A 10,420-nucleotide genomic window follows, 5' to 3' on the forward strand; every position below is an offset into this window, starting at 1 on the left:
TTACATGCAGTTCTGACCTTGAGAAACTGGGTGGGCTTCCACTGGGGAAATCTGACCATGAGATTCTCTTTTCTTTTTCCCCTTTTTTTTTTCTTCTCTGTATCTCTTTCCAGAAGTACACAAGGAAGATTGTAAAAGTATGTCATACATCTTAAATGATGATGGGAAACTCAATGTCTACCCCAGGAAACATCACTGCCTCCAGATTAGAAGAGATAGACAGGCCAAAATGCAGGGCAACTCACCAGACTTGACACCTTGACAGAAATCGGTGCTATCATTCTTCCTTTTCTTTTTCTTAAACAGTACAGAAATGTAAAGGGCAACCTGCTTCAGTTTGGTGCAAATAATTTTGTTGATAACATGGTCATATGGGGACTATACTTTGCAGGCATTAGCTCTAGGGGCTTGACTAGATTCGTGAAGAACAGAGAAAGTCATTCCTGCTTGGAGCAGGGAGCAAGGAAAGTAACTGTGAAATTGGCCAAATCATCCCTTGCGGCCCAATAAGGCCAACCCTCATGAGAAACCAGTTGAACAAAGCTAACCTTTTAGGTTTTAGCAGAGCCCACTCGACATAGCGAAAGGGAAGAGAACACATCCAGCCTACCCAACTTTAACTCACATAGAAGGAAAACACCCACCTCCAGCCTCCTGCAGCCACCCTACCCCTAATAAGGTGGCAGGAAGGGCTGAGAAATGCTTGTGAAGTCCTCAAAGGCAGAACTTTACTAAAGACTAGACCTCATCGTAGGACTATAGGACACTTTCCCTGCCCTCACACCTTAACACACATTACTGAAGGCTAACTGGCCACAGTTCTTTTGTTCTTTTTCACACAAAAACTAACCAGAGATAGATACATCAGTTTAGAAAGACACAGTAAAAACCAGAATCAGACACTACAAGGAGGTCATAATAACTATAATTAATATACTAAGAACTGTAACATATAGACAACATGCAAACACAAGATGTAAGCAGAAGTATGAAATCTTAAGAGAAAACCACAAAGAAGTGCTAGAGATCAAAAGCACTGTAACAATAAAGAAGGATGCCTTTGGTAGGCTTCATTAGTAGGACTGGCACATCTGAGGAAAGAATCTCTGCACTTGAGGCCCTAGGCATAGTAACAGAAACTTCAAAACCTGAAAGCTCAGAGAGAACAAAGACTTAAAAAGACAGAACATCCAAGAACTACAAGATAACTTCCAAATATGTAATATACACATAATGGGACTATGATAGCAAGGAAAAGAGAAAGAATAAATATATGAGAATAAATATTTGAAGCAGTAACAACCGAGGATTTCCCCAACACTTAATGTCACACAGTAAACTGTACATCCAGAGAGGTGAGAGAATACCAAACAGGATAAATGAATGCAAATATATAAAAAGCCAGTCACCTCCATTCACATTTTTAAACTACAGAAAATTCAAGATAAAATAAAATATTGAGACAGGGCAGGGCAACGGGCATCTTACTGGTGGAGATGAAGATAACAATCACGTCTAACATCTCCAAAATCATGCGAGCAAGAATATGTGAAATGAAATATTTAAGATGTTGATAAAAACATCAACCTGGAATCCTACACACTGTTAAATAATACTTCAGAAGTAAAGGAGAAACAGAGACTTCCTCAGACAAATGTTGAAGGAAATTATTGTTGATATAACTGCCTTGTAAAAATATACCATAAGAATTCACTGAAGAATAGAAAAATAATATGTCAGAAATTAAAACCTACATAATAAAAGGAATAGTAAAGATAAAATAATTGAAGGTGAAATAACTTTTATTTCTCATATTCTGAAAATTACCCAGCAGACAAGTTTACCCAAGATAATACCAACAATGTACCAAATTAAGTAAGCTTATGTCATAGATCTCTGTGCTTATGGATGCTTAGATACAAGAAATCAATGACGAAGCATTTTTACTCTTTATTTATTTATTTATTTTTTGCAGTACCAGGGATTGAACTCAGGGCCCTGAGCTTGCCAGGCAGGCACTTACTCCACTGAACTATCTCTCCGGCCCCATTTTTACTCTTAGTACAGTTTTTGTACTACACATGAAGCAGTACAGTGGTACTTGATGAGATCGGGAGTATTCAGGGTGGCATGGCCACAGTCTAGTGCTATTTTAAAATGGGCTTGGATTAGTTGTAAGTGTACATTGCAATCCTAGGGAAGTTAAAAGGTTTTTGTAAGTATAACTGACATTAACTGCTATGCTAAGAAGGAAGAAACATGAAATCATATAAATGCTCAACTCAAACCACAAGGCAGAAAATGGTAGAAGAAAAAGGTATAGAATAAGGGCAACAAATAGAAAACTGTAGCTAATGCAGTAAAAATCTAATTATACTAGAATCACATTGAACATCAATCTTCTAAACACACAAATTAAAAGACAGATTATTCAGGTGAATTTAAAGGCCCAACTATATGTTTTTATAAGAAATTCACTTTAAATACAGATACATACACATTAAATGTAAACAGGTGAATACACACATACCATATTATCACAAATACGTAGAAGTAACTGCACTAAGACAAGGACTGTCATCATAAAGTGTTATTATATAATGATAAAAAGATCAGCTGTCCAAGAAAACACAGCAAATCCTTAACATGTGTATACCTCAAAACAGACCATCACAATACATGAGGGAAAAACTGACAAGAACAGATGAATGCCTTATTATAATCGAAGATTTCAACTACTCACAATCCAAAATGACAGATCTGGCAGGCATAAAATAGAAATGACAAAATTCAATTCACTAATACCATCAATCAACTGGAAATAATTAACATCTATAAAACTACTTCACCCAACAAAGCAAAAAACACATTATTCATCCAATTTCTATTCTCCTCTTAGACCACAATAGAATTAAAGCAGAAATAAATAACAGATAACTGTGAAATCCCTAAATACGTAGGGATTAAACACTTTTAAATAAAACACTCCACATGGGTCAAAGACAAAACCTCAGGAAGTTTAAACTTAATTTGAGCTAAATGAAAATGAAAACATATCATCAAAATTTGTGGGATGTACAGAAACAGTGCAAAGACAGGACAAATATGGCAGCGCATGCCTGTGTTAGAAAAGGAGAGAAGGTTTTAAAGCAATCATTGAAGCTCCTACCTTAGAATCTAGAAAAAGGACAACCAAAATTAAAATCAAAGGAAAAAAAATTTTGAAATCAATGAAATTTGAAACCGTAAATGAAAAATGAATACAGAAAATAAACTAAATGCTAGTTCTTTGAAGAGATCAATGAAATCTATAAGCCTCCAGCCAGTCTAAGATAAAAAGAAACAAGACACAAACACTAAAGCATGAAATGAAAGCTATCACTAAAGGTTCCATGAATATTCAAAGAATAATACAGGTATAAATGGCCTGAAAAGCTCTGCATGCCCGTATTCGATAACTTGAAGAAACGACGTCGATTCTTAAGGGCCAGAATCTGCCCAAATTCTCAAAAGTAGATGAAGACAATCTGAATTGGTCTAAATGCACAGCAGAAAAGTATAAAAATGAAATATAGGAAGTAAAGCCATGCTGTTATGTTGAGCTGTTGACTCAGGTCAACAATTTCTGACACTGCCAGTCAAGCGGAAGACCCAATACCATTATGGACTACTGGACTCTTTTAGAATATTTTGCTGAGTTTACACACCTATAATATTCAAATAATGGAACTTAACCAAGGAAGGGGATACAGATGAATGTCCATTTTGTATCTGTGTATTCAAAGTGGTTAGGATAGATATATAGTTACATTCTCTTAATGAATCAAGGGATTTGTTCTAATGGTGTTTGTAAACAGGATACCATGTCCGCATCTTGTACAGCAATTAACCAGTAGGAAGAAGGTATGCAATGTGTTAATTATTGAAACTGTTCTACCAATTTGATTTGAAACTGTCTCATTGCTATTTGTTTATCAATAAAATTATGGGGGGAAAAAAGATTGTGTGTAGAGAATAAGGCTCAGAGGGAAGCACATAACTGACCTCAAAAGTCAGGCAAATTTTTCTCCCAAAGAAAGGCGATAAAGTCTCTCAATAGTACCTGCAATCAGACAAGAATGATCAGAATTAAGATTTACTTGTATTTAAAACATTTCCCAGGATAACTAAGGAACACCTTGATTTTTACATTCTATCAGCATTGTTTCTACATTATCTTCAGCAGTATAAGAGCCCCCAGCTGCATTATGACCCAGTGCTGTGATATGCTGCATTTTACAAAATGCAATTTTGTATTTGATTGTTTTTTGTATTTTGTATTCTGATTATTTTTAATAATCAGAAGCTTAAGTTTTTCTTTGGGGAAATAGGATAGGTCATTATTTTAGGATCAGAAAATGGAAATAACAAGTTGGTCCCCTTCCACTGCAGGAATGGTCACACCTATAATCATTTCATCTAAGGGAAACAGGCCTAGGCTAATGTTCCCTAGTGTCCCCAGGACAGGAATGTTCTTAAACATGGTGCACAGAACTAGTTTACTGTGTCAAAGAGGTCCCCATTCCACCTGTGGACTGACTTCTGAGTTCCCAGGAAGACCTGGAGTCATGGGCCTGAGCCAGGGGTGATGCCCAGAGTACTGAAGCTGAAATGAGGTCATACTGAAATAGGAAGAACACTTAAACCTATATAGCTTACTTATAAGAGAGAACAGAAACACAGGCAGGAGAGAGCTGTGTGAAGATAGAGGCAGAGAAGAGCAACGCATCTGCTAGCTGTCACCAGAAATTAAAAGAGAGGCCTGGAACAACACTGTCCTTGGGAGACTCCCAGCTTATTGACAGCTTGACTTCAAACTGTGAACTGTGAAAGAAAAAAATTGTTGTTGCTGTTGTTGCTGCTGCTGCTGCCATTGCTGTTGTAAGCTATCTAGTAGTGTCTATCTGAGTAGTAATTGATTAAAACACCCCTAAGAAATCAATAGAGTAATTAAGGAAGATTTTTGAGAATTAAAGGTTATTTTAAACAGTGAAGAAAAAAAAAAGAAACTGAATCAAAATAATGAACAATTTTCTAAAACATAAAATGAAATACCAGGCCCAAATGGGTTCATTGTTGAATTCTTTTAACATCTGAAAAAAGAATTATACCAATTCTCTGCGGTCTCTTCCAGAAGATACACTCAGACAGCATACTAACTCATTCTAGCAGTGCAACACCGCCCATCTATCAAAACCCAGAGCAAATACAGTGCACAGAGGGAATCCTTCTCAAATGCTGGCAAACCAAATCTAGCAAAGAGCCTGGAGGGTGAGCCCCTCACTTGTGATCACAACGCACACTCATCAGCCTTCTTAGCCTTCTCCCCTTACTCCTCTCTGGACCCTCAGTCTTCTCCTTCCTTGGGCTCCTCTTGCTCTCCCCCAGGCAGTTCCAGCCAACTTCCACTTCCGGTCCTTGGCAGTCCTTTGCGGAAGTGCCTTCTCCCTCGGCACTTCCTGTCTGGGTCTGCAGTTGGTCACCTGCACGTCACAGGTCTGTACCCCGGGTCTCAATGGCGACGAACTATAATGTCAAAGCCGAAGTGGATGGCAGACCCCCAAGTGCTCCCAGGGATGCCCCTAATACGTGCATGCCGTACAACACGGCCTTCAAACAGCAACGGCTGCCCGCCTGGCAGCCCAACCTTACTGTGGGCACCGTGATGCCCTTCTTTTTCCTCATCGGCCTCATCTTTGTCTTCATTGGCATCAGCATCTTAGTCACTTCCAACAACATCCAAGAAATTGAGATTGATTACACTGGTACGGAGCCTTCCAGCCCCTGCAATAAGTGTTTGTCTCCGGTTGAGACACCTTGCGTTTGTACCATTAACTTCACTCTGGAAAAAGGATTCAAGGGCAATGTGTACATGTATTATGGACTGTCTAATTTCTATCAAAATCATCGCCATTATGTGAAATCCCGGGATGATAGTCAACTAAGTGGAAATATTAGGGCTTTGCATAATCCTAGTAGAGATTGTGAGCCCTATCACAGAAATGAAGGCAAACCAATTGCTCCTTGTGGAGCTATTGCCAACAGCATGTTCAACGATACATTAGAGTTGTTTCAGATCGCCAATCAATCTGACCCTATACCTATACCTATTCCCTTGAAAAAGAAAGGTATTGCTTGGTGGACAGATAAAAATGTGAGATTTAGAAATCCTCCTGGAGAAGGAAGCCTGGAAGAGCGATTTAAAGGCACAGCAAAGCCTCCAAACTGGCATAAACCAGTATATATGCTGGGTTCCGAAGACGATGATAATGGATTCATCAATGAGGATTTTATTGTTTGGATGCGGACGGCAGCAATGCCTACTTTTCGTAAGTTATATCGCCTTATAGAACAAAAAAACGATTTATGGCCAACGTTACCAGCTGGACTATACGGTCTGAATATCACATACAATTACCCTGTACACTCTTTTGATGGACGAAAACGAATAGTCTTGAGCACCATTTCATGGATAGGAGGAAAAAATCCCTTTTTGGGGATTGCTTACATCACCATTGGGTCCATCACTTTCTTGCTGGGAGTTGTAATGTTAGTAATTAATCATCAATATAAAAATAATAGTGACACTGGCATTGTTATTTAATTTTATTTTCTGAAAACACACCTGTTTTATGTGTATAAAGGCCAGACCTACTGAACCTTACTTTCAAATGCTGATGTCTGGTTAATGTGTTATTTTGAAGTTACTACTTGTTTTTAAAGAAAAAGTCTTTGTCCCTTGTTTTTTCCTTATGGATACATATAATGAGTATAAAAATTAGCTATATGGATTCATAACAGCTCTGTAACTGCTAAACTAGCATTTAATATGTGCTTATTATTGGTCCAGATCACATAACAAATAGAGCCACTTTCATGTGAAGTGTGTCTACTGCTTGAATGTTTATGCTCTGTTGATATTACATTGAAATACGGTGCTGTATACGCACCCATTGTGTGCAGAAAGGTGTCCCAACCTGTGTACAAGTAACTACTTGCTAGCCTTTCAGGACTAGGAAAAGAGGGAGAAAAACCAAATTTAAATAAATCACTTCATTGTTTTCTTGTGCCGTGTGTAAAGGCTTCAAGTGCCATCTTCATTAAGGTAGCTCATGTATTGTTTATCTCTTAGAGTTCTTCATTAAGCTTAGCTTTGATTTCAGAAGTCATGTTTCTCTTGTCTGGCATACAAGATAATGCTCATGTCCAAAGAGGCCAGCTATGTTCTGAACAGGAGAATTGAGAATTCCTCCTTTCATCTGGCTAAAACATGACAGTCAGGAACCCCAACTCAGGTGTAATGGTTTTAAAATATGTGATCCTTGCCTTGAAGTTTAAGTTTTGTTTTTGTTTTTGTTTTTGTTTTTCTTGTTCCTCGAATGCCTTCAGGGCACTTTTGGCCAGCTGGAGAGGTGTAAGATTCAAACTCCAGCAACCTGAGGCTGACAGCTTTGTGGAGGCAGCCACTTAAAGGCCTGAGCTACGGCCAGGCCCCCTGCCTTGAAGTTTAGACTTCATAAAGGAAGAAAAAATACAGATAGTAGGAGGACTCTGTGGAAGACCGTCTCCTGCTAATTTAAAACAAGATATAAATGTTCAGAGACAACTGTTTACATTTTTGTGGTATTTGACTTTGAGAAACTTCCTCCAGCATTAGAAATGTGTCAAGCTCTTCTTATTTGGCAGGTGTTTAAAGTACTAATATATCTTCCAAAATTTTTTGAAACTTTAATTTCATCTATATCTTTCATTTTTTACACACAGATCAAACATGATGTATATAAGCATTCTTTTTAGTTAGTATACCAGTTTTTTCCTAAGATGTACTTTAGTAAGATGTTCTATAAATTTTCTGTTTAAATTGTGGAGATCTTTGAATATGTACATGATAAATTATATATTATTGAAGTTACTTTATTTTCTACTCACTGGAATTATTTTGCTATTTCTTATTGAATAAATTTCATATTTGTTTGCTTTGAATATATTCTTGAATGTGAACTTATTTTCCACATACATGCAAATGGATATAGTCATCAAAGGTGACTTAATTGCACCAAAATTGAATTTTTGTACTAAACTAACTCATGCTTATGTAGAAGATATTTGTTTAAACAAAAAAAAAATAATAATTGTTTATTCCATTTATAATGATTTTCTTCAGTTCTAGTTGAAATCAGAAGGTCTGGGTAATATCCTAATTTCTATTAATGTATCCTTCAATAAACAAAAACATACTATAATAGTTAATAGAAATATTTCACACTGTTTTATATAACATGAAACTTAGTTAAAAGAAAATATAATTCATAGTGATATTTAGCTCAAAAAATATTATTTCCATAAGTTACTGAATACAGAGTTATAAATATATTCTTTGTCAATTTACCAGAATGCTGTGTATACTGAAAATTGTCCTTCTTGAACATGAAATTTTGTATTCTGGCATTCATCGTGAGGGAAGGACATTTCTCTTTCTTTCCAGATCAAGTCTGTACTGTTTAAGGAGCTCTGCTCCCTGCATCTTTCTCTAACTGGAGACCAAGGATTCCAGTAAAGAAAAGCTGAAAAGCCTTTCCAACACATTTATAACTCTAGAAAGATGAACTCTTAGAAAATAGAATTTCAAAGCAAGAATAGCTAATGAACAATGATTGATGTATTATCTGTTTTTATTGTCAAATCTGCTGCTCAGATTAACAGATATATTTATGAAGATTGGACATATGATTGAAATTGCTGCTTGCTGTCAAGAAATCTTAAATTTTTGTTCTCGCTTTTGTTGTTATTGTTTAAAATAAAATAAAAATTAAACTAGGAAAAAAAGACTCAAAAGATCTAACTTCTAGTCCTGGCTCTGTCCCCAGGCTGTCAAGTTACTTTATCATCCTGAATTGGCTACTCATCTCTCAAAATAAAGAGTTTAGCTAAAAACAAACAAGTAAAATAAGATGATTGGAAATGTACCCATTTGACAAGTGCATTGCTAGCCTGAGGTCTTCCCTGTCTCCTGCCATCTGAATTATAAGGCATTCCTGTTGCTCAGTAGAAGAAAATGGAGTATATGTATGGCTGCTGTGGAACCTGGGTTCGTGGACATCCCTTTCTTATTGGAGTCCTGCTTGCGCTTGCAAACATGGACAGCACACTCAAGTTGCAAAGCATCTTACTCCATTTTAAAGCAAATAGGTTAAGTAGAAGACTTGAAAAACTGTATTAATATGTGGGAAGTATTTTCACATGAAAAGTTTCTCAACTGAAATCAGTAAATAGAAGCTAAAAATTTTCATTGAAATTATAAGGCAATTTAAGAATAAGTGGGAAAGAATAATTGTCCTACCCAAAGACAATGATTCAATCAAGTGAGATGAATAATATCTATTTTTAACCTTGGGAAATGATAGTTTATTTTTAACCTTGACTGGATAATGATAGTTTATTTTTAATGATAGTTTATTCACTGGATAATGATAGTTTATATTTTACCTTGATTATATGAAAAGAAAGCGTTCTGTTAGTATGCTGTATATTAATAAAAATGAACTGTTTCTATAAATCCAAGGTACATAAAGAACTAGAAATCACCATGTATACAATAGCTACAAAAAGAAAGCCATAAAATTTTGTTGGAAAGAAACAAATAGAGACCGCTCCAATTCTAGATAGGATAACTGAACCTGTGTGAAAAAATAATCAGCTCTCCTATTTAATCAATACATTCAGGGCAATGCCCTGGCAAGTTATTTTGTTAATATCAACAAATTAATTCTGAAGAGTCCATCAAGAGGCAAAAGACCCCATAAAAGCCAGCAAAATGTTGAAGGAGAAAAATTGGAGGATTGACACTGCATGACTTCAAACCATAAATCTACAGTCAGCATGCCAGTGAGGCAGTGGCAAAAATAGGCGAAAGGAACCCAAAACCAAGGTGTAGATGCCATTGTTATACTCAAGTAATCTTTGACAAAAAAAGCAAAGGCAACACAGTAGTGTCACATTTTATTTATAGTGAAGACAGTCATTTCAACAAATGCTGCTACAACAAGGGAACATCCACATTGAAAAAACCAAACCAAGGAGTCAGAGGCCAGCATTTCTTTGGTTTGTAGATATTGAAGAGTAATAGTCACAAAATCCCACATTCCTAACGTAGAAATGAACAAAATGTCTCGACCTGTGTCTGTCTGTCCCACTTCATTCTGCAATGTGCTCGCTAGTTGAAAGCAACTCCTCCAGAGCAGCTATTTGGACAAAATGAATAAAATTAGTTGCTTTCCCCCATTTACTCATTTTATTATGGGAACTTCCAGCAAATACATACAATGACAGCTCCATAAACAAGTTATTTTCCGAATCTTATTTCAATTTCTTCTTTAAAAAA

At 36.4% G+C, this 10,420-nt stretch overlaps 1 protein-coding gene across 1 annotated transcript; it reads left to right on the forward strand.

The window, feature by feature from the left end:
• The first annotated feature begins 5,514 nt into the window (after positions 1-5,514).
• LOC101568446 (cell cycle control protein 50A-like) lies at positions 5,515-7,051 on the forward strand. The gene is made up of 2 exons (XM_004635825.2): positions 5,515-5,804; positions 5,892-7,051. Exons 1-2 carry the CDS (start codon positions 5,555-5,557, stop codon positions 6,641-6,643), a joined length of 1,002 nt encoding a protein of 333 aa, XP_004635882.1. The 5' UTR covers positions 5,515-5,554; the 3' UTR covers positions 6,644-7,051.
• The last annotated feature ends 3,369 nt before the right edge of the window (positions 7,052-10,420 follow it).

This window comes from Octodon degus, unplaced genomic scaffold (genome assembly GCF_000260255.1).
Source record: "Octodon degus isolate 3935 unplaced genomic scaffold, OctDeg1.0 scaffold00075, whole genome shotgun sequence".
Lineage (NCBI taxonomy): Eukaryota > Metazoa > Chordata > Mammalia > Rodentia > Octodontidae > Octodon > Octodon degus.

Coding starts and splice junctions, on each gene's coding strand:
- LOC101568446 (XM_004635825.2), top strand. CDS start 5,555: ATGGCGACGAACTATAATGTCAAAGCCGAAGTGGATGGCAGACCCCCA. Junction 5,805..5,891: donor AATTGAGATTGATTACACTG/GTACGGAGCCTT, acceptor CTCTGGAAAAAG/GATTCAAGGGCAATGTGTAC.